Source organism: Triticum aestivum, chromosome 2A (genome assembly GCF_018294505.1).
Source record: "Triticum aestivum cultivar Chinese Spring chromosome 2A, IWGSC CS RefSeq v2.1, whole genome shotgun sequence".
Lineage (NCBI taxonomy): Eukaryota > Viridiplantae > Streptophyta > Magnoliopsida > Poales > Poaceae > Triticum > Triticum aestivum.
Window position 1 is genome coordinate 700,367,565 of NC_057797.1, and position 19,242 is coordinate 700,386,806.

Here is a 19,242-nt window from a genome sequence, read left to right on the forward strand (position 1 = left end):
AAAGGGAAAAACAAAACCCATTTTCTATTTTTTTTCTTTCGTGAGAGTCACGGTTTTGCTTCCGCGAGAGGCATGGTTGTGCTTACGCGAAAGTCACGGCCGTGCCTCTCGGAAAGGAAAAAAATACGTGTTTTCTGTTTTTCTTTTCTTTCACGAGAGTTACGGTTTTGCTTCCGCAAGAGGCACGGTTGTGCTTTCGCGAGAGTCACGATCGTGCCTCTCGAAAAATGGGAAAAAACACATTTTTTGTTTTTTTTCCTTCCACGAGAGTCACGGTTTTGCTTCGACGAGAGGCACGGTTGTGATCCTCTTTCGGAAAGGGAAAAAACCGTGCTCCCGGTTCGGTTTTTTCGCCCGGTTTTTTTCGTCCGGCTTTTTTCATGAAAAAAAAAGTTCGTCAAAACCTATCAACATGGGATCTAGTTTTGAAGATCTCGACACGAGGAATCCAATGGTGAAAATGGTTCGAGATTTGGATGCACGGTTTAAGAGATAAAATGTTTTGAATAAACGGATCTACGAAAAAAGGGAAAACTCCCAGGTTGCGACAAGTGGCGCGCTGCATGTGCGCCACTTGTCACGACCTGGAAAAGTGAAGTGTTCTTTGCAACGAGTACTCCTTAATTAGTGATTTCGGAAAAATCAACAGCAAAAAAAGAAATCCGAGAAACTTCTAAAAATCGGTACTGGAAAATCGCGAAATGGGCCGGCCTACACTGAGGACGTGAGCCAGAATGTTTTGCTCAAAACAAAATTAAACGTGAGCCCAACAGGGGGCCACGGCCCTCAACGTCGCTGCGTCAGGGACCCACGTGTCGGAGAGTGCGCCTTAGGCTTCTCTCCCTCTCGCCCAAACGCACTGCCGCCACTCTTAAACCCTTCTCCCCCCTTCTCGCGCGCCGCCGCCGCCGCCACCGCTAAACCCTAGCTCCGACGACCCCGCCGCCGAAGCGCACGCCATGGCTCTGTCTCAGGGGCCCAAGAAGAACTACCGCTGCGACCGCTCGCTGCAGCAGTTCTATACGGGCGGGCCGTTCGCCGTCGGGCGCGCCCCCCGCGGCGAAGGCGAGGGAGAGGGCGAGGGCGACGCCGAGGCGTTCTTCGCGTGCGCCTGCGGCAGCGAGCTGCGCGTGGTGTCGGCCGCCGACGCCTCCGTCATAGGGGAGCCCATCGACGGCGACTCCGAGGCCGTCACGGGAATCGCTCTCTCCCCCGACTCCCGCCTCCTCTTCGCCGCTGGCCACAGCAAGCTTATTAGGGTCTGGGACCTCGCGTCCCGCACCTGCATCCGCAGCTGGAAGGTACTTTTCTGATCTTCATGTGTTCTGTGGCGCTTAACTGTGCTGCTTCCTGTCTGAAATGCTGCATCCTAATCGTAACGCCTACTATTAAGGAGCTCCTCGCTCCCAATTTCATATCCGTGAAATCAATCAGACAGGGTGCTCAGGTGCAATTTTTCGCGCATGTGGAATCGGGCATAGTGCATCAATTTTATGTGCAAATAGGGTGGTGAATGAATAGATGCTCGATCACCTTCTCAGACATCTCACGAATCAAGAGATACTAAAGCGCCATGGAAAATTAGGAAACAGCAGTGGACCAGCCTATGCTCTTCACCCGAGATATTCACACATAACTGGTAGCTTGCTCCAGGAATGCTAAAAGCTGCACCTTCTTATGGAAACGCATAATAGTTAGTTCTAGAAAATTTACCTAGTTTGTGTTCTTGGAAGTATTAAAAAAATGTTGCAAGCATAAGCTAGACTCAGGGAGTTTCACCTCCTGATACCTGACAGTCTGTTAATTGATGCTTTGCATCATAGTGTTATAAGGCATGCATATTAATATGATAAATCTAGCTTTTGCTTCATCTTGCATGAATGGCTGTGCATCAGTTCCTGTTTCATAGTGGTGACAGCAGTGACAGAATGGAGGATTTTCATATATAATGTTAACATTTTCCACAACTGTAAAATGTTTCATTTGAGTATATTAGTACTTCCTTCTTTTTGTTTCTCAATATTGACATCCAAGGTATGCTCATTTGATTTTTGCTATGTTGTACAGGGACATGATGGTCCTGTTATGGCCATGGCATGCCATGCCTCTGGTGGGTTGCTTGCAACTGCTGGAGCAGACAAGAAGGTGTGCGTGTGGGATGTGGATGGTGGATTTTGCACACATTTCTTTAGAGGTCATACAGGTGTTGTGACAACCATAATGTTCCACAGAGATCCAAAGCGCCTTCTGGTGAGTGTGATTTTGGAGATAAATTACTTAAGTGAACAGGATCAATTGAAATCAAACTTCTTTCTTGTTGGTGCAAGTAACTCAGTATTAGCCCCACTGAGCTGTTGTTGGTTTTAGTGATATATTCCTTTTATTTCTCTATGTATTCGTGGTACTTACAGCCTCATTATTTTCTCGATGTCTAGTTATTTTCAGGAAGTGATGATGGCACAGTGCGAGTTTGGAACCTTGAAAGCAAAAAATGCATTGCTGTGCTTAACGCACATTTTTCAACAGTGACTTCGTTTGCATTATCAGAAGACGGGCTAACATTGCTCAGTGCAGGGAGGGATAAGGTATTGCAGAAGGATTGAAATCTGGCTTAAATTCCTCCTATGTTTATAAATTGATTTTTCATATTTCTATGTGTGCTAGCTTATACTTTGATGATGCATGAGTATCATTGGTTTGTCATTGCTAGACACTGGAAAAGCTGGGGTTTGAAATTGATTGCAACAGTCATAAAATAGATGATCTTCATGGCCTCATGGGGGATGGGGCTAGTTACAATCATGATTTTTTATTTGTCTAGACTACTCCCTCCCTTCCTAAATATAAGTCTTTAGAGATTCCAATAAGAGACTACATACAGAGCAAAATGAGTGAATCTACACTCTAAAATATGTCTATATACATCCGTATGTAGTTTGTATTGAAATCTCTAAAAAGACTTATATTTAGAAACGGAAGGAGTAGATACTTTTGCATAGCTAGCATTCCGATATTTATCAGTATATAAATTGTAAATTTGCAATGCATATTTCTGTCCTGAGCTACCAACATTTGAGTGAATGAAACTTCTGTAGGTTGTGAATGTGTGGGATCTTCGGAAGTACGCCTCAAAGAAGACAATACCAGCATATGAAATGATAGAAGGTGTTTCCTTCATTGGACCAGGGAGCGGCATCTTGGCTTGTTTGGGTGTCGAAGCGGCAAAGTTGAAGGAAAAAACGGATGGTTATTTTCTTACGGTTGGTGAACGTGGAATCGTGCGCATATGGTGCCTGGAAAGGTACATTGATTTGGCATATACAGTTCTTAAATACTCCATTCATGTCCATCTAGAATGCATTCCTCAATTGCTTTTCTGGTCATTCCACAGCGCTGTCTGCGTGTTTGAGCAGCAGTCATCTGATGTAACCATCAACTCAGAAAATGAGGAATCTAGAAGGGGCTTTACAGCTACTACTATGTTGCCAGATGATCAAGGAATTCTATGTGTCACTGCTGATCAACAATTTTTGTTCTATTCTTGTACAAGAACTGATGAAGGGACTTTCCAGTTGAACCTATATAAACGCCTGATAGGTTACAATGATGAGATTCTTGATTTGAAGTTTGTTGGGGAAGAGGAACAATATCTTGCTGTGGCCACTAACTTGGAGCAGGTGGGCTCATGATTTTATATTACAGTTCTTGTGGACTTTCTGTAACCAATTTCTCACACCATTTCCTCTATTTCAGGTCCGTGTTTATGACGTTGCATCAATGTCTTGTTCTTATGTGCTGGCGGGCCACACTGAAATTGTTGTTTGCCTTGATACTTGTGTCTCTACTTCTGGGAAGACACTTGTTGTAACTGGGAGCAAAGATAATACTGTAAGTGTCATTTCCTGCCTAAAGATATTGCTGAATTAACATACATTTTTTGTGGGTTAACTGTTATTACTCCTTTGTCATTTTTCCCATTTTGGATGTAACATTTGGTATCTCAATAGGTAAGATTGTGGGATATGGAAAAGAGAAGCTGTATTGGTACTGGTAAAGGCCATCTAGGAGCTATTGGTTGTGTTGCTTTCTCAAAGAAGTCGAAGAACTTCTTTGTTAGTGGCAGCAGGTTAGTTTGAAAATCATAACTGTTCCATTTCAGAGCCGAGTGATATTCAATTCTTCAGTGATCGATCGTGACTCTTCTTCTAGACGTATAGTTATCTGTCAGTCTTGAGAATTGTTGAGATACCACGTTTTGGTTTGGTTTTGCATGTCTATGGGCGGGTGGGTGTTCTAAGGAAGTTGACTTTGCCTTTGATATCGAGTTATTGTATGTAGCAGTGTAGGCATTGAACTGCCCAAGTAGTCAACTAGCCATGGGAATGTATGTAGGCACTCGAGACTGTCTTGTTGATTCGTTCATCAGAACTAGAGAACCTCACTAATTTTACTTGTGGATGCAAACATGTCGAACTGAACCAATGCTAAGTCCAAATTCTGGAATGAGTGGCTATTGAACACTTTCAGTCTTTCTTCACAGCAGTTTCTTACAAGAATGACAGTTCCCTTGTCCATTTCCCTCTACCCATTATTGCTAATGTTCTTCTAAAATAAGTCTGCCTTATCTCTTTTTTTTTTTGAACATTTTATTCTAAAATAAGTCTGCCTTATCATTAGTGACCGAACCATCAAGGTTTGGACCTGGGATGATACACTCATTGATGCTGGCGGTGAAGTTCCTCTCAAAGCAAAGGCTGGTGTAGCTGCACATGATAAAGATATTAATTCTCTGTCTGTCTCACCTAATGATGGCCTTGTTTGCAGTGGTTCTGAGGTGAGATTGAGTATATGCTAACTTATCACGAAGGCTCTTTTGACTTACCTCATTGAACTGTCAGATCTCATTACCATGATTCTGTAGGACCGAACTGCGAGCATATGGAAACTCCCTAACCTGGTGTCCTCTGTTGTCCTTAAAGGGCATAAAAGGGGCATTTGGTCAGTTGAGTTTTCTCCTGTTGAACAATGTGTCATAACATCATCTGGCGACAAAACTGTCAAAATATGGCATGTTGCTGATGGCTCATGCCTAAAGACATTTGAGGGTCATACGTCAAGTGTTTTAAGAGCTTCATTCCTTTCACGTGGAACTCAGTTTGTTTCTTGTGGTAATAAGAAATAAGCATGTTTTATTGTATTTTTTTGGGTGTTGGGTAGTGTAACTCGGTTGATTCTCTTGTTGTGATGTCCTTACTGTAGGAAGTGATGGTCTAGTGAAGCTATGGACGATAAAAACGAATGAGTGCATTGCTACGTATGACAAGCACGATGGGAAGGTATGCTATCTGGCTCTGCCCTGTTTTATCATCTGTAATGTGAGCTTAGTAGATCATCCACATTTTATGATATTATAGTAACATCGTTTTTTCTATATATGTTGGAAGTCTTTATGGGGGATTGGCAGCTAAAACACTATGCATTGAATTGTTGTTACCGGTGTTTTAAGAGAATTGAGTGATGAACCTACTTGTGTTCAGTGAAACAGAAACTGCTGATGTTCTGTTTCATTCGAGAGCAGTATGATAATGTGCCATTTGGCTGTGTGATTCATTAGCCTCGTCAGTTGCCATCATTTTTTTGTGTCAATTTGCGAGTTGCTTAGCTTTATTAACCAGTTCATCTCTGATAATATGTATGATTTTATGAAAACTTTCTAATATCCACCATATTATCTAACATAAACTTTGGAAAGTTAGTTCATTAGTAAATTTCGAATACCATTCTTAGGCAATATGTGTATTTTTTTCCCTTGCTCAATGCTTTGTAAGGGTTCCCCAACTGACTGTCAGTTATTCAACAGGTTTGGGCATTGGCTATTGGCAAGAAAACTGAAATGCTTGCTACTGGTGGAACTGATTCTGATCTTAACCTCTGGCACGATTGCACTATGGAAGATAAGCAGGAAGATTTCCTTAAGAAGGCAAGTGCAATATTCTACTATACTTTCAGGATAAAGCTATGCATGCGAGTTGCTTGTCTTTGTTTAATTCCTTGGGCAAACAACACCGAATTCATTCTTTTTTCCAGAATATAACAACACTGGAAACATGACCTTTACTCCTTGTAAATGGCTCCTTGGATCTACGTGCAATACTTATCGGCATTTTCGATTGTTGCAGGAGGAGGAAGTTTTAAGAGGGCAGGAATTGGAAAATGCAGTGTCAGATTCTGACTATACAAGAGCAATACAGCTCGCATTTGAGCTTAGAAGACCACGCAGGCTTCTTGAGTTATTCTCACAACTTTGCAGGTACTCATCTTTAAAGGAGGTCACTTTGCTTTTCTTGTATATAAATTTGATATATTGTGTTGTCTCTGCAGGAAAGCTGATCCAGAGGACCCTATAGAAAAAGCCCTTCTTGGTCTCCCAAAGGAAGGGCTTCGCGTGCTTCTTGAGTATATACGTGAATGGAATACAAAGCCCAAGTTTTGTCATGTTGCACAGTTTGTGCTTTTTCGGGTGTTGAGGAGCTTGCCTCCCACTGATATCCTGGAGGTACTTACCTTTTTCATTTTTTGAAGAGTTGTATTGAAGAGCACGTTGATAATCTGTGACAAACTGTTACCCTTTTCCTGAGACATCTCACTTGTTTGTGCAGATAAAAGGCATCAGTGAGCTCCTCGAGGGCCTCATTCCATATTCTCAAAGACACTTCAGCAGAGTCGATAGACTAGTACGCAGCACATTTTTGTTGGACTACACCTTGACCCGGATGTCTGTCGTAGACCCAGACGTAGATGCGGGCACAACCAAAGATGTTACAAACGACTCGTCAATGGACAATGTTGAGATCACTCCAGCAGAGCCTGCATTAGAGACCCCGGAAAAGCCGGGCAAGAAGAGAAAATCCAGCAAAACAAGCCAATCGAGCAAGAAAAGTAGTAAGAAGGTGAAGGCTTCTTCAAACGCTGTTTCTGTCGAGGCGTAAACAGTTGACACTGACCGGTCTCTCTTCACGCCACCAATTTTGTAGCCGCTGTTGTATCTGCTGAATCACATTTATTTTGCTTCGTGACAGACACTGTACAGAATGTATTCTTTGGCGTGTCGAAAAGACATATGCTTGCTTCAGGCATGTACGAGCGATCTGTTTCAGTTTTCTGATGGAGTCCACAGCTAAGCTTTTAGGGCATGTACAATGGTGCTATATTAGGGCATGAAGTTTTAGAAAATGTTGCAGGCCATCTTATCCGCTGGGTTAGTTTGCCTTGATTGTCTTGCACGGAGGCAGTGCGTGCCCCAGCCATAAAGTCGCTTGCTCCACTTGCGATTGTTGGATCTGCGATCTGGACGCCGTTATGCATGCTTCATAATTCCCGTCCTAGTCACCTTTTCTGTGGCTGAGTGGGGAGTGAGGTGGAATAATTGTGTGACTGTGTCCCACGTTTTGCAAGTTGTGATATAAAATTCCATAGCAGTTGTGTAACGTAAACCTTTGGGGCGAAAGCATCTTATGTTAGTTGTCACCGCCTTTTCGTTGTCCCCGGTCACGAGGATAATCGCCGGTAAAACGGCGGTGCTTTCGGTTCGGCAGCAGGAGTTGATGATGCTGCCAAAATAAGCATATTGTTGTGCGAATTTCACAGGACTGACTTCGAGAGAAGCTGATTGTAAGCCTATCAACGTCCGGTGTGATTCAGGAATGCGACGTTTTGATATGCCAGACAACAACCGATGGTCCTCCCCTGCTTCGTAAACACTCAACGTCGCCAGCTTAACCCCAAAGATAGGTTCTTCCACCGGCAATTCGGCATATGCCATCCGGGGTCTTTCACCGGAGAGAGGAAGCAAGTTCCATTCAGGATGCTTGGACGTTATGTCAAGCCCACGACGTAACTTACAAACATGTGCAACTGTTGAGCCTAGTTTGTCCATGTTACCCTACGCTAAAATGAACATGCTAAAATGAACATCGATCGCACCAAAAGAGATGCGACTTGTGTGGCATACAGGAATCCCCTGCTCAACGAACCAAGAAACACCACGTGTGACATGACCCACAGGAGATATGGGGTCTCAAATCTGAACTTGTTTCCGTTAAAAGGAAAATCTGAACTTTAAAAATACGAGTTAACTACACGAAACCACCGCATGGAGGGCTAGATTTGCAGAAACCACCTATTACGAATTTGTGACAAATAGCACCCGGTCTATTGGTAATCTCGTTGCATAATGGCGTTTTGATGGTGTTTATGACAGGTAGGTCCCGCTTTTTGCCGACGTGGAGTAATGGCTGCCCCCAGACAATGTTAGACGGCGGCGCAGGAGACGAGCCGTTCCTGTCTCCCTTCCTTTCCCCTTTCCATCTCCTGTGTCTCACCTCATTTCACCTTCTCGGCCGGCTATGGCAATGATGAAACCTGGTGGCGCAGGAGGCAGTAGTGTGGCGGCGGAGACCCTGAGCCAACAGAGGAGGTTTGCGGGAGCTTGGACCCTACCCAGCCAGCACAGGCCCGAAGGCTGCAACTGTCGCTAGAATACGTGGCGTCATGTGCTCTCGCTTAGGCGGTCAAGGCGACTCCGACAGGGAGCCACCACTTTGCATTAGCATTCAGCGGTTTCTTATTCGAAAACCTAGCCCTATCCGTGTGCGTGTTGTTGATTTGCATTAATCAAACTGGGGGAAATTTATGGAATTTTTTGAATTAGAGTGTTTGAATTGGTTATGGATAAGTATGAATTCATCATGTTGTATATGAATAACTTAGAAAATAACTTAGGAGATTTATTAATTTAGAGAAAATCCTCTGCCTTTTTTTAATTGCACTGTTGTCTATGTAGGCATTGTTTATTACTGTGTAATGTGATGGATGTTGATTAAATGGCACTATTAATTAAACACTAAATGACACTGTTTATTTTTAAGTAGTCACTTATATTGCTCTTCCTATGACAAACTAAATGATTGTTAATTAAAATGGGTGTTTTCATGTCTTTGTTTGTAGTTTGGATGATTATGTTTGGGAAGTAAGACTCCATTTCCATGATAGAGAGAAACTAGAGAGAACCATGTGCATTTCAGACATCACATAATATAATCTAATGGCACTCATGGAGACAAAGTGTATGGTTTAGAGATTACACGTATTTTGTGTGGGATGCTGGTGTGGGTTTAGCAGGATTGGAAGAAATTAGTGATGATGACATGGTTGGTGAAATGCTTGACCACATTCCATCCAATTTTCTTCGTTGGAAATGTAGATATTGGTCGTCTCCCTCAAATCCTAGAAGATCAACAAGTTTGAGTGGCTAGGGATGGAGATCAGGCAAGCTAAAGCTTTGGGAAACAATGGAGGAGAGAGAGCAAAGAGGTAGATCTAACTTAAAAAAACTCATATTTATAGTCCGAAACCAAATCCAATTGTTATGCAGAATTTGCACTAAGTGGCACTATCGCTCCAGAAAGCGATACTACCACGGTCCCATCCAGACTGCACTGTGAAGGCCTAAGCGGTACTACCGCATATGACCCTGGTAGTTCTGCTAATATTGCCTATTGTAAAATAGTAGGTATAGTCGCCTTAGTGTCGCGGGTGGAACAGAGGGGATTGATCTCTCTGTGATAGTTCCTCCGACACTTGGTCCGACAGTTCGACTCCAATAGGGGAGCGATACTTCTGGTCAAGGTGACGATAATACTGGCCCACTGGTTGAACCGCAATACACATGCTCAAGCGATACAACCTTCATAGGCACCGGTAGTACCGACTAAATTAGATAGTCAGTACTTTCGTGGTACTGTTGCTCTAGTACCGCAGACAAAACAATATGGTTTCACCTCACTGCATAGGTTGGTCTGACACTTGCTCCGGTGGTGCCGCTCCACCAAAGGAGCGGTACTTCCGTCTAAGGGTGCGGTACTACCGTCCTACATGTAGTTAGAAATAGTACCTCTCCCTTAGGGGAGCGATACTATCATTCACTACCCCGCTACTACTGGGAAGTGAAAAGCTGCAACAACAAATATGAAATGGAGAACTTCTCAAAAGTTTTGTAGGGTATGTGGGTGCAAATATTGTATTGTGTATGTGTCTTGATTCCAATCATACATTCCAACACGGACTCACTCTTAATAGTACGTTTTCCTATGACCCAGTGAATGTAAAATCACCGGAACTCCGTCTTCGCTCTTCTCCTTTCAGAGGGGAACTTAACCGTCTTGTGTCACTTTTGAATATGCTTGTGTAGCTGATGCACATAGTTAGTCTGCAAATTGTGGTTTTGACGACACCAAAATTACTTAGGGAGGGAAATTTCCATTCACCAATGAATGCCCTCAATGACAGCGAGTGCCTCACCCTTCTTCGAGAGCCTTGGCCAAAGGATGTTCGAGCTCCCTTCATGAATGGTAGTTTTGAGACAAACTCGAAACCCTCAAAAAATTCCCAGAGCATATCCACAATCTTGGAGGCTTCTGAGTGACTCCAACTTTATGGGAGTCTCAACAACTCCAGGAGTAACAAGATGCGTGATGGAAAAGGGGAAATCAACTTTTGGCTTGGTGAAAAGTGTAGATTGTGATCTTCTCTATCTCACCCTTGTGTAGATAATGGAGCTCTAGGGAGGAAGATCTTAACTTCTTAAAGGTTAAACAATGGTGGAGAGAGTGTGCGAGTCATCCCCTTCCACCTGGGAAAGAATGGTCCTTATAAAGGGTCCCTTCAAAATCTTCCCATTGGGACACTTATAGCACTACTCGAAGTTCGAGGCTCGAGGTTCCAGGCCATGATTCAGACGAGGGAAAGCCCGAAAGGTTCTAGATCCATCCGGTGACTTCATAATACATTCTGGGCCATGCTTCAGGCAAGTACGAAAGGTATTGAACCCATCTGGAGGCTCCGGGACATACTATTTGCACAAAGAGCATCACTTTAAAGAGGATTTCTCTTTGGATTGTTTTGGGGATTGCAAATGTATATGGTTATATGCAAATAGTTGATTCACTCATATCGTATTTTGCGAACACTCTCTCTATAGTGCACCATTTCTTATGACTCATACAAAAGAAAACATAGTGTGGTTTAAACGTGCCGTCTTCTCTTAACTTGTTTGTTTCCGACATTGAGTGCTTAGTTTCAATTGCACTAGGTCTGTATGAATATACCTAGAAACATGGTTAGTGTTGCCTTTATGTAATGTGTTATTGTTGGTACTGGGTAATTTGGGGAATGAGTCTCCCATCATTTCAAGATGTCCAAATTTTGTTGTCGATAAAACATGTTATTTTTAGGCCCTGTTTGTTTTGGCTTTTGCTTATGCTTCTGCTTTTGCAACCATTCCACTTTTATGCCCCAAAAGCCATAAAAGCCCCAAAAGCACCTATTTAGGAGCTTTTATGGCTTTTTGGCCAAAGTGGAAAAGCTGCAAAAGCAGAAGCAAGAACCCAAACAAACAGGGCCTTAAGACATTTGTCGAGCTTATCAGAGGTTTTGAGAAGTTTTTTCCATGCTTAAATGCTTATCCCAATCAACAAGAGAGCTATCCCCATCCCCCTCTTGTGACGCACCCGATTCAATCGTACACTAATCATACACGCAAACATGTACAATCAAGATCAGGGACTCAGAGGAAGTATCACAACACAACTCTACAAATAAAACAAGTCATACAAGCATTATATTACAAGCCAGGGGCCTCGAAGGCTTGAATACAAGAGCTCGATCATAGACGAGTCAGCGGAAGCAACAATATCTGAGTACAGACATAAGTTAAACAAGTTTGCCTTAAGAAGGCTAGCACAAACTGGGATACAGATCGAAAGAGGCACAGGCCTCCTGCCTGGGATCCTCCTAATCTACTCCTCGAAGCCGAACTCCACGCAGAATCATCCTCGGGATCCTCTGGCTTCTGGACTCCATCGTCTGCTTGCAACAATCGGGTATAGAAAGGGGAAAAAGGGGGAGCAAGGCAACCGTGAGTACTCATCCAAAGTACTCGCAAGCAAGGAGCTACACTACATATGTATGCATTGCTATCAAATGGAAAAGGGGTATCATATGTGGACCGAACTGCAGAATGCCGGAATAAGACGGGGATAGCTAGTCCTGTCGAAGACTATGCTTCTGGCCACCTCCATCTTGCAGCATGTAGGAGAGAGCAGAAGGTAAGTTCACCAAGTAGCATCGTGTAGCATAATCCTACCCGGCGATCCTCTCCTTGTCGCCATGTTAGAGAGCGATCACCGGGTTGTATCTGGCACTTGAAAGGGTGTGTTTTATTAAGTATCCGGTTCTAGTTGTCATAAGGTCAAGGTACAACTCCAAGTCGTCCTGTTACTGAAGATCACGACTATTCGAATAGATTAACTTCCCTGCAGGGGTGCACCACATTTCCCAACACGCTTGATCCCCTTTGTCCGGACACACTTTTCTGGGTCATGCCCGGCCTCGGAAGATCAACACGTCGCAACCCTACCTAGGCACAACAGAGAGGTCAGCACGCCGGTCTAAATCCTATGGCGCAGGGGTCTGGGCCCATCGCCCATTGCACACCTGCATGTTGTGAGGGCGGACGGTGAGCAGACCTAGCCTCACTTATACAAGAGCAGGCGTTCTAGTCCAACCCGACGCGCGCCGCTCAGTCGCTGACATCACGAAGGCTTCGGCTGATACCACGACGCCGAGTGCCCATATCTGTCCCCGCGTAGTTGGTTAGTGCGTATAGGCCAGTGGCCAGACTCAGATCAAATACCAAGATCTCGTTAAACGTGTTATCTTGAAGTAACCGCGAATGCCGACCAGGGCCAGGCCCACCTCTCTCCTAGGTGGTCTCAACCTGCCATGTCGCTCCGCCTCGAAGTAACAGTCGGGGGCCGTCGGGAACTTAGGCCCACCACTACCTGGATGGAGCCACCTGCCCCTTCAGCCCCCACATCAGTATCACTTGCGGGTACTCAACGAGCCGACCCGACTTTAGTCACCACCTGTATAGTATGTATATATGTATTTATATATCTGTGATCACCTCCCGAGTGATCACGGCCCGATAGTATAGCATGGCAGACGGACAAGAATGTAGGGCCACTGATGAAGTGCTAGCAACCTATACTAGGCATGTAGGATTGCAGGTAAGGTATCAACAGTTGTAGTAACAATGACATGCTATGCATCAGGATAGGATTAACGGTAAGCAGTAACATGCTACACTACTCTAATGCAAGTAGTATAGAGAAGAGTGGGCGATATCTAGTGATCAAGGGGGGGGGCTTGCCTGGTTGCTCTGGCAAGAGAGAGGGGTCGTCCACACCGTAGTCGTACTGGGTAGCAGCGACATCGGTCTCGGTGTCTAACGAGTGAAGAGGGGGAAGAAACAATAAATATAATGCAAACATATGCATATCGATGCATGACAAGACAAGTAACGGTGCCAGGTGTGCCCTAGCGCGGTAGGAGGTGATACCGGCGAAGGGGGAAAACATTCGGGAAAGTATCCCTAGTGTTTTGCGTTTTCGGACAGATGAACATGAGGGGGAAAGTTGCATGTTTGCTATGCTAGGGATATGTGACGGACGAACGGGCTGCGTATCCGGATTCGTCTCGTCGTTCTGAGCAATTTTCATGTACAAAACTTTTTCATCCGAGTTACGGTTTAATTTATATGATCTTTTAAAGTTTTTAAGTGATTTTCTAATTTCTTGATTTAATTTAATTCAAAAATTATATTAGATATAAATGCTATGGGTACATAATAGTGTACCCAGTATTATGCATCAGAGGCAAACAAGGGGGGCCAGTAGACTGGGCCAACTGCCCAGTCAGCTCTACTCACTGGTGGGACCAGGGGGCTGAGTCAGCCGGGTCAAATGTTGACCCGTTGACTGGTCAACTGGGTCAGGGAACCCACCTGTCAATGAAACAGTGGTTAACCTAATTTATTTTAGTTAATTAACGTTGTGGGTCCCAGAGGTCAGTGACACACTAATTGACCTAATTAGTCTAAACTAATTCAATTAGTTAACACGGAGCCCACATGTCAGTGGGTGTTAGGGCTGGGGTTAGATGCTAATGAGCTGACACGCGGGACCCACCGGAGTTGAATAACTGGTGCGCACCGGCGCAGCTCCGACGAGCACCAGAGATGGCGGCGTCGATCGGAATCAGCGTACACGCGACCAAATGGTCGCCCACGACCACCCAGATGACGAGCGCGATGAGGCGCATCCGATGGAGCCAACCACGCGGGCTGGGGAGGTCGGAATCGGTGCCGGCGACGAGCCATGGCGGAGGCGAATCAGGAACTCATCGGGTTCGGCGTTTGGGCACGGATGCGAGCGATCTAAAGGTGCTGGCGGCATCACGGCGATGCATTGAGCGCGTTGTCGTGCTTGTCGGGATTTGAAACGGGCAGCAACAGCGGTGGCGAGCATGGCAGCAGCGGCAAAGCGACGACAGCAATGGTAGCAGCAGCAATGAGTGGCAAATCGAGGAGCAGAGAGGGGGGAGGAAGCGGAGCTCACCAAGGAGCGCACGATGGCTCGGTGGAAGTTTAGGAGCTGCAGGGGAGTAGATCGAAGAGGAGGAACGACGGTGTCCCGAGGTTGAAGACGGTGCCGATCTGGCGTTGTGGCGACGCTAAGCTCGAATGGGTCGATGTAGACGATGTAGGCAAGGACGAGGATGCTCCTTGACACACCGGCGATACGAGAGGCGGTTGGTGGCTGCATGGATGATGGCGAGCGGTGATAGAGACGCTCGGGGAGGGGCGTGCGCCGTGGCGGTTCTGGCGAGGGGGAGAGCGAGAGGGGAAAGGAAAGAGGGGCGTTAGGGTTCTAGGGCGCTAACGGGGTTGTCGGCATCTTGAGGACGCCGGGGAGCCGCCGGATGGCCGCCCCGTGGCCATCGGCGCCGTGGACGAGCGCTCTGTGTCCACGGGGATGGGGTGAACAGAGGAAGGGGAACCAGGGGGTTTGGTGGGCCGGCCTGGTGCAGTGGCCAGTTGGGCCTGGCCCAGTTGAGGGGGGGGTCCTTTTGCTTCCTTGCCTTTTATTTTTATTTTGATTTTCTCTTTCATTTTTACCTTTTGTTTTGTAATTACTTTTCACGCCAAACAATTTTTTGTAAAATGTGAAATTGATCTCAATAATCATTAGGCAATATATCTCACTGCCACAAAAGTTTGAGGAGCATTTGAATTCATTTGAAATTTGTTTAAATGAATTTGTATTAATGGGGCTGTTTTGGTCACTATTGTAATTGTTTTAGGGAAATTAAATATTTTGTTAACTGTTGGATGTTGTTTGTTTAATTAGCTAGTGAATATTTTTAACCTTTTGAACATTTTTAATTCATTGTTTTATGAAACTATAACTTGAATTGTTATTTGAATTTTTATTTGAACTAAGATTGAAACGGGTGAAGTTTAGCAAATTTTAATCATGATGACCTGGCATCATGAACAGGGGTTTACTGTAGCTTGATTATCCGGGCTCACAAATCTCCTCCACTACAAGAAATCTCGTCCCGAGATTTGAGAGGTGAAGTAAGGGGGAAAGTTCTAGTTACGAAATTCTAACAGATCTTCCCGTCTTTGGTTGCTCTTCTCGAAGGAGTCGATTCCTTGCATTGATGTCTTCAATTCTCTACTTCAAGTCATCATGATGAAGTCTACATCCTTTCTTCGGGAACTCCATCGTACTTACGGAAGAATAAAGGGTTGGTATTCCGGGAGAACGGAACTCTACAAGATTGACTATATGGTCGTTAACATCAAGGAAGGTGGCGGAAAGTAACTCTCGAGTTGAAACTTAAGAAAATATCGAGAGCAAAGTAAGGATGTATCATGGGAAGTTTCGAGCGGGCATGCAATCGTTCGTTGCCTGAAACGGAGTGTGAAAAGGGTTCAGAGCAATGGGAATAAGTATTGCGTCTGATACCAGAATAGATCAATAGGAAGGTGGCTCACGAAATACATATGAAACCAAATGCAAGGTATAACATTGAAACATGGTGGTACAGGAGAGTCAGGTTTCGTTCAGGTGGAACTGTGGGTTATGGGCCCACCATGTGGGTTAAAAGTAGGAGGAACTGTGACATCTTGCATGGTCATGATAGCAAGGTATGTCAGAGGGTAGCCTGTCGATTATGTCGGCAACAACGTCGGTACCAAGGGCAAGGGACGAAGAGAACCATTTTCCTGCTTGTTGAACGAGGCGGACCAATAGGCAAAGTTCTCATCCATCGGTGGCTACCGCAATGTCATCAACAATAATAACAGGGTCTTACTGACAGAGTTGTCACCGAGGTGTTTACATAAGCAGTGAATTATCACTGCTTAGATCATATAGATCACAAGAAAGATTAAACAAAACAATGGAAAGGAAAATATGATTATCAAATTAAACAGAACAATGGAAAGGAAAATGTGTTTAAACACATATTTTTCGGGGTATATCCTTCCCAAGGACAAGCAGAGCATGACATCCATGACAGGATAGAAAGTAGAAAACCATTTAGGTAGGGGGGATTTCATGATATTACCCATACGACAGTGTTTGGATAAAATGATAAAGAAAATTTAGCATTGTGCTTCAAATGTTCTTATTGAAGATTGGAGTACCACAGACATGCTTCGAGATAGCATTGATATGGTTTTCAAGCAAAGGTCGGACTTGGATATTCAAAGGATTCATCAGGAACAACTTATAGAATAAACCTTACAATCTCCTTATGGAAGAATGGTTAACCTTGCTAAAAAGGGGTACTATAGCAATAGGTCCTATGGCCAGGTGTGCTAGGCATGACATCACCTTACTGGGTTATATAAAGTCCAAGGTTAAGGCTCTTGGGAATATGTCCCAACCATCATATCTAACCGAGGTTCAGATCTGATTGGTGGTAGGATGCCTCAGACTTAGGATGTTTGAGAAGAAAAGGTGCAACACAAATTGACGAGATGACAATGTAAGATTCTCGGGAAATGAACTATGGGAGCGAGTTCTGACATAAGAGTTCATTATTAAACCAAGGAGAGTATGAGGAGGTGGCTAATGGACTCAGGGACAATTCATCGAGATTTCCAAACGGATGGATTTCCAAAATTATGTGAAGGAGATAACACTTGCCAGATCAAATGATGTATGCTCGAGGAGAACATACACAATTAACATTGGTTGAAAGACGCACCCGAGATATGGACTTAGGTAGCATGATGAATGTTAGAATGGCAATTCAATAGCCAAAAGACTTAGAATGAAACTATCGACCATTAACTTCAAGCAATAGGATTGCTAGAAGTTTTGAATCCACACATCATAGATCAATTGTTGGTATTCCGGTTAGAAACAACACGGGGACCAAGAAAGAATGGTGATGGTGAGAAGTATCACTATTTCAAGAATTCTTAAGAGGTGGAGCAATTCTCACAACATTCTTGACATGAAAGGTGGTAATATTCCAAGGTAAAGAAGAACAAATGCTGGATAGCAGGGAATTCAAGGTATAACACAAAACACGGACAAGTTTGTGTTGGAGGGAAGGCAATAAAGTGGCCGATGATAACACAAATCATCAGGGGCAAGGATGGTATTTCTCATCATGAATTCGTTTGATATCCTGGAACAGCTCATAAGGTTGATGATGATCACGACACATTTGTCGAGAGATTTCATGAAGATGTAAGCAATCAGCGACGACATCAGGTCAAAGGAATGATGAAGCGAAAGGTTAATGGAACCAAGGGTACGACATAGACTCCAAACAAAGCTTGTTGTCCAAAGCGAAATGATATGATGAGGAAGATCGACGTAAGCTTAGCTCATCGTCAAAAATTGTGCTCCGGGAAGAAGGACCATGTAGCACATTTAAAATTTAGCACGATAATGATATAGCCAAACATGCTAGGAATGACTTGGAGGATTATTAAACTTGTAAGCAACCAAAATTTTCTCAGGGTTATTGAATCGGAGTGCAGAATCGATTCACTTATCGGTGTTCTCGGTTGACAAACAACGCAGAACCCATGAAGTGACAATGACAGGGAAAGGTAGTACTTCATCAAAAGTTCATAAGATGTAGTGCAATGACATGATATCCCCTAGATACCATGGGTAATAATCGAAGGTAGTGCATAATAGAGGTTAGGCAGGCGTATTGATTTGTAGAAGACAAGTGCTTTAACTTGTCCGAGAAATGGGATCAAAGAAGAACAATCATGGTCTGAACCACGGTTGCAAAGGACCAATTCCCATATATAATATGAACTTATACCAAATAGGGTTTAAGAGAAGCATCCATGATAAGATCAACATCGTGTCCATGGGCATGAACACAAGGTTCATGGTCGACTCCCACTTCTTCAATGCAAAACCTTTCATTCACTTCTCGCTTTCAAAGAAGTTGTAGCATTGAAATTTTATATGGCAAAACACTAGAAGAGTATGAATCGTGAAAACTTCGAGTTCACACATATTAAGGAAGGCATAGGTTCAACCCATCGGGGCATCGTGGAAACATATACCACAAGCTTCAATAGTAAATATCACCAGCTCGAAAGCAGAGCATGGTTGACCAAAGAAGAGGATACAATTTACTAAAGGCATTATGTATCCGAGAGGAATTCACAAGGCGATTAAATATGAAGGACACTCTCGAATAATAACCAAGAAATTGGTCTCGCGGACCACAACGAATCTGATGTGAGTATCGGTACTCAATCAAAAGGAAAAAGAATGCAAAGGCATCATATTATAGAAACAACCGACTAATTCAAAGCTCAATGCAAATGAATTATGATTTTCAAATCAAGGGGTCAGAAGCAAACACTCTGATCAAGGGTGGATAAGTTCAATAGACCTAAGGGTACAATTCACGACAAATAGATTGGTCGACAACAAGCTCATGTTCAAAATGACATCTGAGCCAGAAAGATAATTTAAAAGGATCAACTGACGATTGCGTGCATTCGCACTCATGTTGAATCAATAGGATCAAAATGACGGTGTCTAAGGATACTAACAAATATTGCCAGACATATGGAAAACATCCATAATGTAAGCAGACAAGTATTGCAGAGCAATAAGCTACTGAGGAATTTTGGAGGATCGAATAGTATTTCGAAGACCACTGTGAAACACATGAACAACTGGGGATGAGCGGATACTCGATAAGGGCGAGAAATTATCCGTAGGGGTATTCAGGTGGCAAGGAACTGCAAGGCAGTAGGCACAAAATATTCTCGGAACAAAG

At 44.0% G+C, this 19,242-nt stretch overlaps 1 protein-coding gene across 1 annotated transcript; it reads left to right on the forward strand.

Annotated features, from left to right (window-relative positions):
- Positions 1 to 846: 846 nt before the first annotated feature.
- On the forward strand, positions 847 to 7,197 carry LOC123190354 (transducin beta-like protein 3). Its single transcript, XM_044602980.1, has 14 exons — positions 847 to 1,301; positions 2,068 to 2,250; positions 2,436 to 2,585; positions 3,096 to 3,301; positions 3,392 to 3,677; positions 3,754 to 3,888; positions 4,008 to 4,126; positions 4,678 to 4,834; positions 4,922 to 5,168; positions 5,260 to 5,336; positions 5,861 to 5,980; positions 6,180 to 6,310; positions 6,382 to 6,556; positions 6,660 to 7,197. Exons 1-14 carry the CDS (start codon positions 960 to 962, stop codon positions 6,987 to 6,989), a joined length of 2,658 nt encoding a protein of 885 aa, XP_044458915.1. The 5' UTR covers positions 847 to 959; the 3' UTR covers positions 6,990 to 7,197.
- The last annotated feature ends 12,045 nt before the right edge of the window (positions 7,198 to 19,242 follow it).